This window comes from Periplaneta americana, chromosome 5 (assembly GCF_040183065.1).
Source record: "Periplaneta americana isolate PAMFEO1 chromosome 5, P.americana_PAMFEO1_priV1, whole genome shotgun sequence".
In the NCBI taxonomy this organism is placed as follows: domain Eukaryota; kingdom Metazoa; phylum Arthropoda; class Insecta; order Blattodea; family Blattidae; genus Periplaneta; species Periplaneta americana.
Window position 1 is genome coordinate 151,706 of NC_091121.1, and position 19,587 is coordinate 171,292.

At 35.9% G+C, this 19,587-nt stretch overlaps 1 protein-coding gene across 2 annotated transcripts in view; it reads left to right on the forward strand.

Moving 5' to 3' along the window:
* The first annotated feature begins 509 nt into the window (after positions 1 to 509).
* spn-F (Protein spindle-F) overlaps positions 510 to 19,587 on the forward strand; it is a 28,826-nt gene continuing 9,748 nt past the window's right edge. Inside the window, exons 1-2 of one of the 2 annotated variants that reach the window (XM_069825224.1) lie at positions 510 to 1,433; positions 12,115 to 12,206. In XM_069825224.1, the coding sequence (XP_069681325.1) occupies positions 830 to 1,433; positions 12,115 to 12,206 (696 nt within the window). In that variant the 5' untranslated portion in view covers positions 510 to 829. Of the gene's footprint in view, positions 1,440 to 12,114; positions 12,207 to 19,587 lie in introns of both variants that reach the window. The other variant, XM_069825223.1, reaches the window with a different exon arrangement.

Here is a 19,587-nt window from a genome sequence, read left to right on the forward strand (position 1 = left end):
CGACATTCTGTAAACACATTCAAAGGAGGAACTGCATTTGGAACATTATTCCAAATATTAAGATATGCATGCTTTCTTGGGCATCCTACAATAGTAGCTATGTTCGAACAATTATTTGCGGCGCAGTATTTCACCATTTTCTTATTATTTCCCTTCAAGTGTACTTATATTTATTGGTACTCCTCAATCAGCATGAACTGCTCTCACTCCAGGCGAAGTATCAACTCCCTTTAATGGCGGCCGAACAGCGGTTCAATTTTGTACGCGAAACTAGCGCCGTTGGTGTCTCTAGTTATATATTACAAACTCTTTGCGGAATCACCTGTTTCAGATACCCTCGTAATCAAGTCAGAGGTTGACGAATTATTATTTTAATCAAAATTGGTAAGTAAGTTATGTTAAAATGTGCTTTTTATTTGTATATAGATATTAGAAGGTCTTGTTATTATTATTTTTTTAATTGTGACGGATTCTTACGGATTTTCAGATATTAGACTGACGAGGATATGTGTTGGCTACACTGGTAATCACACACCATGCAGTAATGGAGTAGGAAAGATAAGAAAGTAATTTTTAATCGTATGTTTGACAGTATAATGCAAATATCTGTGCGTGAGAAATCTACCTGTATTGATTCATAAATATTATTATGGAGTATTATAAACAGTTGTGATTGTTGTGAAATCGTATGAAAGAAAGAGTTACGGAAATGGCAATTACGTGCTATTTTTTTGTAATGTAGGCTTAGTTAATTTTTCCGGAGAAGTTTATACACGAGCAAAAAAAAAAAAAAAAAAAGAGAGACAAAGGTAAAATACAGTAAAGAAGTATGAGTCTTGGAAAGAAGTCCAATGATTCGGATCAGTCCAGCAATAGACCAAGAAGTTTAGAAGAAGCAGGTGGTTCACATTTTGCTCTTCAAGTTGCACTTCAGACCATGAAGGAACGATGTCAGAATTTGCAACAACGATTGGGAACAGTTGAAGAAGAAAATCTTTGTTTACGTATTGAAAACAGGAAACGAAGATCAGACTCAACTTCTGCAGTTACTGGTGAAGAAAATTTGAAAAGTGAGATTGATAACCTGGAAGAAAAAGTAGCACAGTTGACTCGCCAGAAATCCCAACTCACACATCACCTTTTCATGGTTGCAACTGAAAACAGACAACTGTGGAATAGACTGTCACTTCTTACTCAGGCAAATCATAATCTTGGCAGTCATTTGTCAAAAATATCTAGCACTCTTAGTCGACATAATTCTTCTGGCAGCATCACGTTACCAAAGCTTCAGACATGTACTAGCAGCTTGACCGGAGAAGGTGACTCGAATCAGGTTTCGAAAAAGGGAAGTGATCCGACACGGAAAGATTCCGAAGGAAGACTGGGCTGTGAAAAGGATAAGGAAGTGGCCAGCCCGTTTTCCAAATCTAATGGTACTGGTAAGTTAACTTAACCTACCTAGACTAATATACAGTAGCCTATAACATGACAATACTATCTTTGGGCGCGCTTCCGTACAGGGGCTGTGGCATTTTCTCTAAGGTTAGAGCCTAGTTTAGGTGTGTGTGTATTAATTGAAAATTAGGGTCTAGAAAATATTGAGAATAGGACGCAGGTTTAGTAGACATGAATAGTAACTTAATTCTAGCTAATATCAAATTAGGATTAATGAAACAAAAATGTTACAGAACGGGCATAAGTACAATTTGAATGCTACTGATAAAAACAAAGTTGTTCAACTATCTATCATCGATACTGAATTAGCATTCAGTAATATTAATAACCCACATAAAAACATTATCAGGCATGAAATAGCTAAACACATAGATAAGTTCAAAATAAAAAGAATGTGACGAGTACTTTAAGCAATAAGCACGAAGGCAAAACCATCAGTAATTTGAAAAAGAAAATTCAAGAGAACAATTTAGTTATTACAAAAGCAGACAAGGGTAATGCTACTGTCATTATGGAGCAATCTTCATACAATGAAAAAAATAGAAAATTTTATTGCAAGTAACAATTTTGAAAAAAGATCCGACCATTCAATATCATAGAAATTTAAAGGATAGGCTACCTTGAAAAATGTTGAATTTGTTCTCACAGAAAAAGAAAAAAGATCCTTAATCCAAATGAACTCTGAACCACCAAAGATGAGAGCCTTACCCAAAATTCATAAAAAAGGATATCCCTATATGTCCCATAATTAACTTCAAGAATGCAACTACGTATAATGTTACAAAATTTCTACAAAAATATTTCAAAACTAAATTCAAGTATAAGAAGGCATATAATAAAATCAACAAGCATCAATTAATAGATTCTTTAAATAATACAGATTTAGATGATAAAAGTAAAAGGGCGTCTTTCGACGTAACTATTATGTACACGAATATCCCTGTACACTTTCGGGCATCACGACATATTTTCCTAAACAACTTAGAAAATATTTTTTGTTGAACAAAACAAACATCATATCAGTAAATGGATAAGATATGTAGATGACACTTTGATCATATACCATGATACTACTTCAGATAATCTTTTAAAGAATATCAACAATATCAAGTCCAAAATCTCTTTCACGAAAGAAGATGAAAATGATAACAAATTAAATTTCATAGACATCACAGTGGAAACATTTAATAAATCTTTTTAATTTCAAAATTTTTAGAAAACCAACACAACACATTTAATTCCTTAACATTCTAATCACCCATTTCAACATAAAATAGCTGGCCTTAATAGCCTAGTAAATAGACTTGTAAAGATTCCCATGAAAAAACAGAACTACAATAATGAATTAGGAATTATTTACACAATTGCTTCCGAAAATGGATACGAGTAAACAACAATAGATAATTTAATAAAACGTACAAAACAAAAGAAGTTCATTAAAGACAATAATAATTAATCATCACTTGTATTCTTTATAAAATGTAATTTGTCTTGTAGCCTAAATCGTTTTTTGCATTTCCAATAAATTTCTCTATGATAGCCTACCTAACTAGGGTTTCTATTAAAGCAAAAATTGAATTAAATATAAATATTCATTTAGAATTGATTAGGAGGCCGATTATTAAACCCTGGTTGGGACAGCTATCAACTATCTAGCACACTCTCTCAAACAAAAGAAAGCAAAAATATTTTTACATTCACTTATTGCAAAAGCTTCTCTTATATAATTACAAATATGTTTAAGAAATATAAATATAATATTGCGTACAGAACAGATAATACATTGCAAAAAAGAGTATATAGTATTTTGGACCAGAACTTTAATAAATTCATTACTTCTGGCGTTTATAAATTAAAATGTCAAGTTCCTGATTGCGAAACCATATATATAGGTCAAACTGGCAGAACATTTGTTACAAAATATAAAGAACATAGACAAATTTCACACAGTAATAGACTTCAATCAGCATTCAATGAACAGATCTATAGCAATCAACATTTCTTTACGAACATAGAATCAGATATAACTATCCTGCGTGTACAAAGTAAAGGTCAAACTTTAAACATTCTAGAATCCATAGAGATTTATAAAGACAAAATTACAAATAAAAATAATTTAATTGATAAAGCTTCAATTGACAATAACATTCTGATTGGTTTGTGTATTTCTTTTCGATTTGACCAGCACAGTCATAACACACACCACATTCAGTCACTTACCCATACTGGGATCGCATCTCAGCGAACACCAGCTGATTAGTCGTAAGTATTCATTCTGCACTTTGGCCGTTTTCAATTTTAAACACATTATTAAACTTCAATTTCAACATTGTAATTTTTGAGTAACATTATATTAAGAGATTATTCTCCTTACAGATGGTCACTGAAGATAGGACCACACATTCTGAAACATGTATGGTTTAAACATGATTTTCAATGTGTGTTGTAATACTGTAATAATTACATTGTCTTTGTAGGCCTATGTAAAATTTTTTAATACTTACTTGAATTTATATTCGTATGTACATTCCAAATCAAATCAAATAGATCCCTTCTTGCTCCAGTTACACATCTTGCATATGTAAGTTACGAGTTTAGGTTTGGTTAGGTTAGGTTTTTATTAACCAAGTCCGTGCATGTGCAGACAGCCAAGATGATCCTGTCGGTCATGGCCCTTACAATAGTTTCTGTTTCGTAATATTGTTAAAAATAATATCATGAAAGCATAAAGTTTTCCTCGTAAAGACGAGATATTTTCTCTAGACCAAAAATAAAACGGCAACGCAATCATAATTACGTACTTAACACTTTGGTGAACATTATCTGGAAATTTACTTTTCTTCATTTGAATAATATTCCCTGAAACACACCTTTTCTCCCCTTTATTTCATTGTGATAACACTGATAACCTACTTTAAGATCTTACTACATATCGTTGGTGTTCGTGCAAAATGTCTTATGTCAGAATTACCGTACCAACTTTTCAGGAAAGGGAAAAAAACTGAATACTTTTGTTGGTTTTAGATCAATTACTTTGAAACTTAAAATATTATCATAAAAACACATCTTTTAAAAGGTGTTATCATTTTGTAACTGGTAACTGTCTCATATTTCTATTTTTGTGAACTTATGACAATTTGCATTTCATTTACGCACTGATTTTCACCTATGACATTTTGCAAACGAAATAATTAGTAATAAATTACTTTATCGAACTTTCTACCTAGGCCTATCTCTAAAATTAAATAATAACTATTATCAATGATAAAATGAAATTATTGGGTAAATGTGATTAAAAGGAGTGGAAGACTGAGTCATTATTCACAAGTTTTTCTTTTTCCACATGTTTCTGAAGCCATGAAGATTCCTTCTCCTTCTGGTGAGCCTGGTACATAGATTGTGTTTTATGCATAGGCCTAATCGACACTGATCTTTTCAGGTTGACAAATACCAGTGTTCAACTTGTACATCAATCTACAAAACATTGACCAACTTGCTTTTTATTTATTGTTCTTAGAGAAGAAATTTTGAAATTCAATGAAAAGTTTTGCCTTATTTTTCCCACGTAGGTTCAAGATGAAGCTTAGAAAATATCGATATAAAATAATGTAATTTCGTCTTAGGCAAACACTGAAAAAATTCCTCCACAGACATTTATTTTGGATCGACTGGAGTTTTCATTTTTCTACTCTTTCTAGTGAAGCATGCTGTCGAATCATTCATGGTGTCATCAGCCTCATCAGTTTGTTGATCTGGACCAGAAAGCAGTCTAGAAGCTGTTAACATGTTGTCCATCCATGATCTAACACTTCATTCTCCCAGCCTCAAAGTGTTAAGGACCGGAATGTGTTTTAGTACAAGTATGTTCTCCCTCTTTTTTGTAGATCATACAGCCAGTGATGCTTTTCTTCCCTGACTAACCTCTTTAATGTCTACAAGAGTAGTGACATAAGCTTTTCTTGCACATCAGTCATCCAAAAATGTTGAAATGCTGCTGTTCAGTCTGTTATGCTAATGAATTAGTTCGCACTGCAGTCCATTTACAAGAAAAATTTGGCTGTAGCAGATTTCTTCAACTAATCTACAATATATTTGATTTGATTACGCAACTTTTAACACTGTATCACCTCGGAATATGTATGGAAAGACTTTCCTGTGTTAAATTTCAACTTACCTCGTTTACATGTTTCGACCTATTTATGGGTCATCTTCAGAACTGGTCGTTGTTGGGCTTGCGCCACTTGTTCTGTTTCCTGTGAGGGTGTGTTCCTGTGGTATAGTGTAGAGTCAAAGAGTGTGTTTGTTTTGAAGTTGAGTTGTGTGTTGAGAATTTCGTTGGGGTGTGTTTTTGTGTGTCTATATATTTCATATTGTTCTAGTGTGTTTAGTTTCTGGTTTTACCATACATATTCCGAAATATATTTGCCATCTACTATCTTTAAACCTTTGTATTTTCCCCCCTCTCACGCTTTTCATTTTGTTTACATTTATTTCTCGACTCTCTGGATTTGACAACTCTTTCCTGCTCCTCTCCCTTCAGGTTGGTTCTCTTCTCAATCAGCTCCAATGGTTCCTTTTACTTCAGATGCCTGCACTTCTGTTTGTAGTTTCTCTCTTCGGTTAGGTTTCCTTTTCTTCTTGTTTCTTTTTTTCTATATTTTTTATTCATTGATTCATCACTTGAAGAATCACCTTGAGCATTTTGCAGCTCATAATCATCTGAAGATTCTAGTAAGTGTTGGAATACTGTACTTTTCTCCTCATCACTTAGGCATTCATGATATTGATATTTTTTGTCAGTTCTATTTTTTATTCTTTGTGGTTAGTTTTCTGTTTCATAATTAACTGAATTTAAATCTTGGATTGTTGGCCTCTCTTCATCACTTAAAATATATTGGGACTGAGTCCTTAGATTATTTCTTCCTGATATTGTTTGTAGCTGGGTTTCTTCTATACCAGATTTTTTAACGTCCTCAATACCTCAGCCTCCAACAAGAGCTCGTCTCTATCATTATCAATTTATTAACGTATGGTTGCAATAGGAAACGAAATAATGGCAAGATGCACATAACTTAATGAAGAAATTCATTCACAGTTAAAGAATACACTAAGTTATACATATGAACCCAACCTACTATAAAATAATAATTAACACATAACCATTTATTACCAGTCAGTTGTAATTAAAGAAAATATATTTTACTTGTCAAAATATCAGAAATCGTTGCTAGCACATGATGAGATGATGAGTTTAACATGAGACAATTTGCAGGAACTACTGAACAGATGAAGAACATACGACGTTTTGTAAATTCTGAATTACTCGGCTCCTATATATCAGAAATTTGTGATGTTTTGCAATTACATGCGAGCACCAAAATAATGCATGTCTAGAGGAGAAAAAAAAATTTCAATTTTTTGACATATGATGTTTCGCATGAACACCAACGATATGCATTTTCTTTTTGTGCATTCAAAACATCGCTGTTGTACTGCATAAACCTTGCACTTGACTAATGGAGTGAATTTATTTAAGAATATAGTCGCGAATTTTCGATTGTCTTTTGTTTGACACGGCTTGGTATGGCCCTGTGATAAGTGGCCAGCGAGCAATGTCGTTGGTGTACCGTGCATATTATCTAGTTGTTCCATTACTGCCAATTACACTACCGGTACAACAATTTCATAATTACGGGTGGGACAGTTTTACAGAATAGCTTCATTTAGGCTATCTGACTCGAATAACCTTTAAAATTTGAAAGTTAAAGCAAAACTGTTTCATTCAAATCTTCTAACCTCTGTTTAACTGTGACATAAGTGATGAACTTATATAATTTACTGATTTGTTAGGAGTAGGAGTTATGTTAAACCAATTTTATTATGGCTGTGACAATCTTCTGACATGTATTTCTCTGCAACTGTTAAATATATAAAAGCCTGTTCTTTTATGAATATTTTCAAATTTCTTCTGTTTGAGCGTCAACATCAGAGGCCCTCTTGGTTAAGAAACAGTTATATTTAAAAAATCGCATTCATATAGACCTATTGCAATGAATCATCATTCTCCAAACAACTGGCCCATGGCCTGTTACGGTCTCAATCATTCTCAGTCCACTTTTTTTTTTTTTTGAATAGCCCAAAGATATCTTCCCTTGGGGATGTTTTTTTTAAAATTAGTTATTTAACGACGCTGTATCAACTACGAGGTTATTTAGCGTCGATGAGATTGGTGATAGCTAGATGATATTTGGCGAGATGAGGCTTAGGATTCGCCATAGATTACCTGGCATTCACCTTACGGTTGGGGAAAACCTCGGAAAAAACCCAACCAGGTAATCAGCCCAAGCGGGGATCGAACTCGCGCCCGAGCGCAACTTCAGATCGGCAGGCAAGCGCCTTAACCGACTGAGACATGCCGGTGGCTTTGGGGATGATATTGAAGCATGCAATTGGAAGTCTTATTATTCATTCCATTGAACATAGGTTTTCCACTACAGCTGGTAGGCCTACGTGCTTATAAATTGAGACTGGTTGTAATTGGAGTTCATGCATGATATCCTCATTTCTTTTGTGATCCAAGCGACTATATCCTGGTGTCAGTTCTCAATGAGCCAGCAACCAAGTAAGACGTGATTGACCGCGAGCCTGCTAGCTTAGCAAAGTGCAGTAGTATACGGAAGCCGTTTCATAGTGATTAATAAGCGAGGTGAAAGATCTGTGGAGAATGGATACCACGAGTCTAAAGGCGATCATCGATAGTATTAACAAAAAATTGGAAGATCTACAAAAGAAAACAATATATTAAAAAAGAAGGTGAAATACTTAGAAGAAGAGAAAAGGAGGAACAACTTAATTTTCTTTTGTATTGAAGAACAGGTGAAAGAACAGTCTATGGACACGTATGAAGTGATAGTAAATGTGTGCTGGGAATGGTTAGGCATTGACATTGGGAATGGTCAAGTGAAAGAGGTGTATAGAATGGGGCATGGGGAAAATAGGCCCATATTGGTCCGACTAGCAAACTGGATGATTAAAGAGAAAATCATGGATTGTAAGAAAGCATTGAAAGACTCGAGCATTAGTATAGATGAAGATTTTGAATACGAGGTGAGGTGTAGAAGGAAGGTGTTAGTGCCGTTTATGAAAGCAGCTAGGAATAATGGACATTATGCAAAATTAATTAAGGACAAATTGAAAATTAACGGGGAGTTATTTGATGTTGAATTTTGTTTGGAAAACTTGAATGTGTCGGAAAATGGAGAGAATATTTACGAAAGTAAAAGATTAGAGATAAAGGAGAGAGTTAGAAAGATAGTTAATAATAGTGGAAGAAATAGAAAAGGTAAAGTTGCGGAAGACATGAGGGCAGTGACTCAGGTGATTGCGAGGGAAGAATGTCGAAAGAATCCATCGTCAGCAAATTCCACTCAGGCGGTGAACCCTAAGGCAACAGCTGCACCATCTAGTAGACGACCAGTAATGACGTCACCCCAAGGCCAAGTCAGCGGAACAAGCATAGTATCAGATGGCAACAGAGTTGGAGAAAGGCAGAAGGGGAGAGAGAGGAATGCTGAACCGACGAAAAAAGAGACTGGTGAACAAGGAAGCGAAATAAGTGCAGGGAATAGAAGGGGAAGTATTGAGTGTGTAAAGTGTGCCAGGAGTGAGAAAAGAGGGTGCAATAGTGGAGAAAAACCTGTCTATAATCTGAGGAAATGGTGCATCAGTGGGTTGAAATAATAGTAGATTCAGCTAGGTAGTGGATAAATAGAAGTGAACTGTTGTACGTTTTTCAGTGTTAAATAGTGTTACAAATAAAGTGAAAGCAATGTTGCTAGGATACGAGCGCTAATGTGTTGTGTGAGAAGAGTTTAGACAGTGAATATAATAAATAGTCAACAAGGGTTAGGTCTTATATATTAAATAAGTTATATGTATTGTTATTTAAAGTATTTAGTTAGTTATGAAGGTAGGAATGATTTTTAAGGGAACTGAGAATAAGAGAAGGGGAGTAGAATAGTAGTGGATAAAGTAAACGGATGGTCAAGTGGAAGTGAAGGAACATGAAAGACATAGCAAGAACAGGCTTCAAGTGTCAAAATACGTCTTGTTTAAAGTTGTAAATAATGCAAGTAAGGGAATGCTGGCCCAAATACAGAAATGTGAAGGGCCAGCAGGACCGAAGATTTTGAGAAATATATATCATATCATATCATATCCTTGTGTTGCTCTCGTAAATTTCATTTCAAAGGATGTTATTCTGCTGATATCAGTATTTCTCATTGTCCATGCTTCACTTTCGTAACACGGTACAGGTCTAACTAAGGTTTTATACAAATGTATTCTTGCATGTTGCTGTACTAGTGAAGGCTTTATATTTTGATGATTGTTTCAATTGTTTTATTGTGGGCCTGTAATTACTTGAAAATTTTAGAAGTTATATCTGTTTCACCAAAAAATGTTCAATTATAGTTAAGATATTACTCATTCACTCTTTCTATTAATTTGTTGTTTAAGCAAATTTTGCATGCTACCAAGTATTTCCCATGAAATGTCACGACTTGTTTTTTCAAAATTGATTTTCATGCCGTATTTTGCATTAATCATATTTAGATTATGCACTGAATATTGAAGCTCATCTTCATTGCACGCAGCTAGGGCTACATCGTCAGCAAAGAAATCTAGCTAGATTTTGTCTTATCTCAAAATGTTGATGCTCCTACGAATTTTCCACCCTTGGCCAGACCATGTGGCCCATGCTTAAACACAGGCCTGACTACAGCCTAGCCCTAGCACTTTTTTGACTTGTCTTTTCATGCTTCCGAAATATGTGTTTCTAGTTTCTTCACAGCATAAAACACTTTTTTTCTATCATTATTATTCTACAGTTTCTTCACTAACATTATAAATCCTAACAACTGATCTTAACTCTAATTGTCAAGTACAAGGAGTATCTTTAAATTAACCTGTTAGAAGTATCAGTTGTTAGAGACAGTGGTGGCACTAGGATTTGCGGAGCCCTAGGCAAACCTGTATTCAAGGCTCTATATCAGTATAATTACAGCAGCAATTAATAATAACAACAGAAGTAGTAGTATATTAAACTAATCACTTATTATGAAGCTGAATTCTGACCATGTCTTCATTTTTAGTCTTACAAAAAAATCTTCTTTTATTTTTATTTTATTGGGTTATTTTACGACACTGTATCAACATCTAGGTTATTTAGCGTCTGAATGAAATGAAGGTGACAATGCCGGTGAAATGAGTCCAGGGTCCAGCACCGAAAGTTACCCACCATTTGCTCGTATTGGGTTGAGGGAAAACCCTGGAAAAAACCTCAACCGGGTAACTTGCCCCGACCGGGATTCGAACCCGTGCCACCTGGTTTCGCGTTAAAATCTTCTTATACACTGACAATTAATCGCAGTAATTTATTACACTAAGAAGAAGGCAGAAAATAGGAAAGACTGGAGAAAGCTGGGTTTGCAGTGAAAGACCTGCCCTTGGGCAGAACACTATGAATGAATGAATGAATAAATAAATATATTAGGTTAATGTTTTTGAAATGAACTAAAATATTTGCACACGAAATCAAAATTCATTTATTTTTTTTCTACTTTTCACTGAACTGAAATCTTGAATTACATCTGAATAGTGTGGACTATTTTTATGGGATTTTAGACGACTACTAAGGTTTTCCAGTCATTACCCTCCTGAGAAGATAATGCTGTCATTGAGGTCGAAAAAAGTCGATCAGCAAAACAATATCTCGATTTTTAGAATATACTAGTCAACAGCTGTCCTGTTTTTCTTTATTGCGTAAAATCCTGAAATAGTGGATGAGTGAAAATTGTCTTTTATCGATGTCCACTGGAAACAGCATTTTCTTCTTGAATAAGTCCTTTTTCGATAATTTGCAGCCTTTTCTTGCGTCACCTCTGTTTAGAGTAACAAAGTGTATCTTCAAGTTCAGTTTGGATATTCTGGCTTACAAATGGGACTATAACATTAACTGTTATTATTATATTTTTTGCACAACTAAGTTTTCGATCATACACTTTATTTATTTTTAGTTTCGACTAACAATCAGCAGATTCGAAGTTAAATCAATGCTGCACAGAATGGTAAACCAAAATTGTCTTTGTAGCAGGACATTTTAAATGATTAGATTTTGGAGACTTTTCCTGAAAGAACATAATTCATTGTTTTTCTCACACTAGAAGATTAGGAGCGCTTTTTGCAATGTTTCTGATTCCCTCATCCTTATTTATGTATCTACGGCCATCAAATGCGATTTAAAATTTTGCATTGTAAATAATTCACATGTCTTCATAGAAATTGCATGTCAGAAATGGATATTCAGTTTATAACTCACTTGAGATGTTACATTTCCTTTTCGATTTTTTACCAGCTGAAAATAAAACTTTCAACTGCTAAAATCATTCTCACCAGCAACACAAAGAAATTGAAGGGACAGTATTACATACATTAAGACTACATGTACATTGATGAAGCAAAGAAATATAAAATATTTAATTAGCAGAGTTGCTAAACAAAACATAGAGAATGCAGTCATTGTGTATATATAATCTGTGATTATGACCATTGCATTTGTTCACCCTTATACCTTACTACAGGCTGAACCTTGCATTGCAGGTGCTCTTGACGAGAGTCTGGAAGAAATATCTCTAAAAATTATTAAAAGTTTGCTGCAAGAGAAGACTGAATTGGAAGACCAGTATGCACAGGCAAGTAGTACATGTATAAGTTAACCCAGTTCACAAGATTATTAACCTCGAACATAAATAACAAATATAGGCCTACAGCTAACCTTAGTTGGTGATTTCTTTTTTACAGGCTTTGTTATGATTGAGCATGTTTTGTAACCTAATCTACTGTTTCTTCTCTTCTTCTGCGCCTTTCCATTTTCTCCTCTTCCTTTGTTGTTCTGGATCCATATACCCATGTGAAAAGCTTGAAGGTGGCACTTACCTGGTATTTGAGGGAAATAATTGCTGGACAAAGGCTATACCTTTGCTTATGAGATTGTACGAGCATGATCAAGAGTGGGACTCGGAGCGTCATTACAATTTCTGCCACTAGGTTCGCCTCGCAGTTCTATTAAATGATGAAGAGTACCATTACTAAGCATTGTGTACCGTGAAATTTTGCATTACTGATCGAGTACGAAGATTATAAACATGCCAAGCATATTAGTCTTATTTGAGATTTATTGATGACTTGTTATTTTACAACTCCCTGTTGATCTTCCTGACAACATGGTTTACAGCCCTAAAAAGTTTAAATGCTTGGGAAGCAGTTCTCCAGCAAATTAATTGCTTTGAAAACATTATACAAATCAAATAATCCCTATATTCTAAATACCAGAAGCCCAATAGATGAAAGCAAACACTGCTTAACCAAACTAAATTTAACATATGATGACAGTCTCACTAACTCCCGAGACGGATTTCTTGATTCAAGGAAAGTGAGGGCTACGCTAAGAGAGCTACAATTTCAGAAATGGAGCATGCTTTCTCAAAAAGGGAAAGGAGTTTCTCTTTTCAAGGAACATCCTGCCACAAACCCAGTGGCGGCTGCTCTTTATGTGCTGCGTGCTGCAGCACACAGTTAATTTTTTGTCCCTAGCATAATCTTATTTATATTGTAACGTTTTTAAACTAAACAACAATGTAATTTATTGTCACAACAATAACTATTCACTCTCTACAATTTAACTTCACTCCAGTCAACAATGGGATTTGCTCTCCGCACAGCAACACAGCATTCGTTATTGCACTCCACAACGACAATGACAATTTACTTGGACTATTACGAACAACAATGAACTGTTAATCTTAACTAATATTTACAAAGCACTATTTACAAATCAGAACTGTTAGTTCTCAGTTCACAGTTCTTCTAGCTCAGTCACTCGAGTTCACAGTATCTCGAACCACAGACCTTCAGAGACAGTCCACTGTACTCGAACTCAGGTCCCTCCAACTGCGGTCCACTGCACTCGAACTCAGGCCTTCGGATGCTGACACAGTTGCGGACGCACACTCGAGTCGAACTCCGGTACACAAGACTGGCTTGCTTGCTCTGTTCACTGGCTTACTCACTGAATGGCTGAATAAACTGGAACTGCTCGAGTTCGCTCGCGTTTCTTCTTTTATAGCTAAACTATCGTTGCGAAAAAGTACGAGTTCTGGATAGTTCGCGATATTTCGACGCGTGTGTCCATTCTCAAATCATCTCGCACGCTGCTGCTCCCCTCCTTCACCGCGCGTAGCCATGCCCCAGGAGGCAGATGCGCGCGCAAGCCGCCCAAAACAAGGCTGACTTAGCATCTCCTCCGTCGGTCATGAGATCGAATCTCACGTGGGCGTCACAATATTTTCTTTCATTCGTGTTACGCATTCCAATGCACGCAGAATCGGGAACTGCTATTGTCTATAGCTTGTGCGTCATCTGCAAGTCCCAGTCGGTAATGTGTGCTGACTTCCTTATCACAGTGAACTGCAGTGAAATGCAGCGAACCTTGCACATGCGCAGAGAGCTTACATTCGCTTGTTGTGTGACGTAATCTATGGTTTCCCATTATAAACAGTGTGAACTACAAGGCAAAGCAGGGAATTGAAATGACTCGTTCTCATTGGCGTTTTATAAAATCTACAACCAATCAGGAGTAAGTGACTGTTTGTATAGATGGGTTGCAATCTACAAACAACTCGGACATGACGACATCTCTTAGAAGCAGTCGTGTACTATTTGTGAGTTTATGTCTAATTTACAAGTAGGGACGACTATTTTATTCTTATGCTAATTATTAAACTTTCCTGTAAAACTAAAATGTATTGTTTATAACATTTATTATTAGCTTATTTATATGTACTATATTTAATACAATTTAATTAAAAGATGCTGTACTCCTATTCTGCTTCTTCAACCTTCCGACGGCTTGAATGCACTGGAAAGCTATTCGAATTTAAAATTTTGATTGCTGGTTGCTGACATGGAGGGGTTGAACTCCAAAGTAACTGGCAGCAGTGTTTTCAACTGTACGGAAATTCCATCAGTTCCGTCAAAATTGACGGAATTTCAATGTTGTTGTTGTTGTTTTCTAATGCCAGGCGTTTGACAATGAAGTCTTGCTCTCCAATACTTTTCAGAGATATTGTCATGGCCAGCCACTGAAGCACAGAGGAAATGGCGATTTAAGTGAACACCATATTTTAACGTTTCGGTGGCTACTTCATTCACACACAACCCCCAGAATGTCTGGAGGATCACACCTGCTGTTGGTCGACGGGTCCATTGGACCTAGCTGGGAGATCTTGTTGATCACCAGCTTTCCCTCCTTAAGCCACTGAAGGACGATTTTAGTGCCATAGCAGGTCAGCACTAGGAACAGAAAAGTAGAAAGAGGAGGAAGGAAAGGGAAATGAACCCCTAGGCCTCGAATGCTCTAATGCCGTTGGGGTCGAAGAAAGTAAGAATTCAGTCAGAGGACTGGATAGGAAAGGGTAAAGAGGGAATTAGGTATTGGATAGAGGAAAATTATACCAAATTCAGTCATTAACTCATCAAGCTGACCAGTGCTAATTGATGAGTAGCCCCTCCCTTTAGTTCAGCTTGTAAAATTATGCTTACTAACAGCTGCACCACGGGAAGGTAGGGATGGGACATTGGGTATTTGTCCAGGTTAGTTCCTTAAAGCCTTCAATGGGAAGGATTAATGGCTCTCCCCCCTGTATCCGACAGATACCCTTTTGCAGCCGGAATTTCAATGTAGCAGACGGGAAAAGAATGGCTTTGACTGGTGACGAATTTTCTGGCGAAAATTACGATTTACATCGTCTTTTGACTTTTTTAACTGTTGTCATTTTTAATTGTTTAATTTTTGAGGGAACGTAGACCAACCCAGCACATAAACTGCAGAACTAGAGGCATATGATGTGGATGAATTATTATTTTAATTAAGATTGGTAAGAAAGTTGCGTTAATATTTGCTTTCATTTTTATATAGATATATTAAGTGGGTCTTATTATTATTTTTTAAATTTTAACGGATTCTGACGGATTTCCAGGTGTTAGACTGACAGGGATACAGTTTATGTGTTGGGAACACTGATTGACAGATTCTGCAGCATGAACTTCATACTGGTCCACTAGTGAGTAGATCAATAAAATTTTAACAACATTTATTAAAGTAAATTTCCCATATTGTAGCACATTCTCATTTTCAGCCATGAGCCGCCACTGCACAAACCGGTGAATCACTCATCATGAAGGACTGAGTTGCAGTGAATGGAGAGTTCCTATAAAAATGGTCGGTAATGTTGCGGCTGTATGCACTATTCTGGGCAGTTCCATGGACAGTAACCATTGTCGCCACTGCTTCAACGAGATAGTAACTCTTGCCCACGTTCTTGGTTCTTGCCCGCATAGTGAGACATTACACAATGCGAGGCATCATGAAATCAGGTCCGCAATTGCTCAAGCTCTTCGCAACAAGGGATATACCACTTATGAAGAAATCCATGGTCTGTCAGAAACAGGAAGTTGTCGGCGAGTTTATATATTTGCTTTTAACAACACAATAGGCTATATAATAGATCCTACTATCTGCTTCGAATATTGAATACAACTCAACCGGAGATGTCAACAATGAGAAGAATAAAATTTATGGTCCTACTGTTCCTTATTATTTAAATATTCATAAGTTACAATCCATTGAAATTATTGGATTATTAGTGGGTGCTAGAGGCACGATTACAAAAAAATATATTCATTTCTGCAAAGAGTTTAATCTTGAATCTTCTTTGCCCAAGACTGTTTCTTTGACAGGTCTAAAATATTCAATCTTCTGAGAAATCACATACATAAAGCAAATTAATAGCACAACAACAATAATTATAATTCTCATGAAAATTTTACGCATTTACTAATACTTGTATATTTGGTATACTTTGTCCTTCAGGGCAACCCCTATTTTATGAGAAGTTTGTTTAAATAATAAAAATTAAAAAAAAAAAAAAAATAAAACATTTACAATTTTGTTTCCCGAAAGTCTGGATTTGTTCAATTAAAAATTTTGCTTTCAAACTACATCCTTCATCTGGTTCATTTACTTTGTCAAGTTGTTTTTCCTTCAGATTTCGTTCCCTCTAATTCGTTTTAATTGCTGAAAGTGAATTACCAGTGTCTTCTACTTTCAGATATTATTATCATTATCATTATCATTAAACTGGAAGAACAGTTGGAAGAAGAGCAGTTTGGCTTCAGGAAAGGAGAAAGTACGAGAGATGCAATTGGACTGCTATGAACAATTGGCGAAAGTTACCTTGAGAAGAATAAAGAAGTGTATGTAGTATTTGTAGTCTTAGAAAAGGTTTTTGGCAGAGTGGAGTGGAATAAACTGATGGGCATTCTAAAGAAAATTGGTGTGGATTGAAGAGAGGAGACTGTTCAGTAATCTTTATATGAAATAGTGAGTCAAAGTCAGGATAGGAGAAGAAATGTTAGAAGAAAGTGAAATTGGGAGAGGAGTACGTCAAAGATGTCCTTTATCACCTACCCTGTTCAACATCTAATTGGAGGATTTAGTAAAGAACTGTTTTCAGAACTTGGGAGGAGTGATAGTAGAAGGAAGAAGAATAAAGTGCATAAGATTTGCTGATGATATGACGTTGTTAGCAGAAGATGAGATGATACTAAAGGAGTGTACACCTGTGGAGTAACGGTTAGCGTGTCTGGCCGCGAAACCAGGTGGCCCAAGAGTTCGATTCCTGGTTGGGGCAAGTTACCTGGTTGAGGGTTTTTCCGGAGTTTTCCCTCAACCCAATGTGAACAAATGCTGGGTAACTTTCGGTGCTGGACCCCGGACTCATTTCACTGGCATTATCACCATCTCATTCAGACGCTAAATAACTTGAGATGTTGATAAAGCGTCGTAAAATAACCTACTAAAAAAATAGTAAAGGATATGCTATTGGAGCTAAATGACAGCTGTGAGCAGTATGAGATGAAGATAAATGTAAATAAGACGAAGAGCATGGTCACAGGAAGAAATACAGAAGATAAATTGAGAATTCTAAATGAGGAAGTAAAGCAAGTGAACATCTTCAAATACTTGGGGTGTACTATAAGCAGTAACATGAGCTGCTGCCAGGAAGTCAAAAGGAGGATAGCAATGGTCAAGGAAGCTTTTAATAAAGAAAGGAGCATCTTCTGCAGACCTCTGGAAAAAGAACTAAAGAAGAGATTAGTGAAGTGCTTTGTATGGAGTGTGGCATTGTATGGGGGCAGAAACATGGATATTACGACTAAGTGAAGAGAAGTGAATAGAAGCATTTGAAATGTGGATATGGAGAAGACAGTGGACAGACAGAATAAGAAATGAAGCTGTGTTGGAAAGAGTGGGTGAAGAAAGAATGATGCTGAAACTGATCAGGAAGAGGAAAAGGAATTGGTTGGGTCACTGGCATACTGAAGGATGCACTGGAAGGAATGGTGAATGGGAGAAGAGTTTGGAGCAGAAGAAGATATCAGATGATAGACGACATTAAGATATATAAGGATCACATGAGAAGACAAAGAGGAAAGCAGAAAATAGAAAAGATTGGAGAAAGCTGGGTTTGCAGTGAAAGACCTGTCCTTGGGCAGAACACTAAATGAATGAATGAATCATTAAACTAGTATAGTTCTTAGTTTGGCTTTCTCTAAGACAATCAGTAGCATTATTCAATACTTTCGAGGAAAAGAGTATGATTAAAAATCAATTCTAATGGCGAAATATTCTACGACAATATTGTTAATTATTAGTGCTGAATATTGGCACATATACTATTTCATTATTTAGGATACAACATATGCAGCAATTAGGTTAACCTGATGGATCCACCATAGAGAAATATTGGAGAGCAAGAACGCTAATGGCTTCGTTGCCAAAGCCCGGCATTAGATAACAACAACACATATGCAGCAATGCGATTTTAATGTTGAGCATGCCGAGTTTAGTGTAACATACTCTCCTCATCCTTCAAGCCAAATATTATTACGACATTACGAGTAATAAATAAATAATAATTACTACAATTATTTGTTCGTGATAAGGTACAACTATCACCATATGGTGTACGAAGATCTTTCTTTATACTTTCGTTAAATTGACATGTCATGAGCAGAGCTGCGATTTCTTTAACCAAAACATTGAAAATAGGTTAGTGGTGTCTAGACTATAGCTGTAGTCTGACGTATAGATTTACGAGTGTACATTCGCAATGAGAACACGATATCAAATAAATAGTCCTATGAAGGTTTATATTCCTTACTCATTACTCAGGTGCATGAACACTTCATTTGTTACCAGCACAAGCACTAGTCAGAACGTAGTCTTACACTCGCTGCATCGTTTACAGCACCGCGCAGGTTGAAAGAATCTCAGCTCTGGTCATGAGTGGTGACAGAAAACACATAAGGGGAGCGAGATGCTGACATTACTAAAAGAGAATTGGGGATCGGGGAGAACAGATGCCCATGTGCCTATGGGCGGCAAAAAAAAAAAAAAGTCCCAGAAAATCCTGAGATATTTGTTTATATTTTGGGAAATCGTCAAATGCTGAAACTGCCCCTTGAGGCACGCCTGATGTTACATTTCCTAGTTCCTATATTTCTTTTCCTAGTCTGACCTGTTGGGTCCTGTTTCTAAGAATTTATATATCCATCTTACTACTTGATTATCTATTTGAAGCCTGCTTGGTTTCTCTCGAAGTTTTTCGTGAGGCACTACGTCGAAAGTTTTAACAAAATCAATCACAACTCCATCTATTCTTCCTCCCTATCAACTTCATTGGATAAATCTTGTATTAAGGATGTGATTTGACTTTCACAAGAGTATCCTGGTCTGAAGCCGTGTTGATTTTTGTTCAGCCATTCATTATTTTCTAAAATGTTTCGAATATATTGTGTTATTAGATGTTTCATTAGTTTGCAGATAACTGATGTGAGACTGTCAGATCTGTAATTGTTCACATCACTTTTGTCTCCTGCTTTATATATAGGGATTATGATAGCCAATTTCCAGTCATCTGGAATACAACAATTATTTATTGATATATTAAA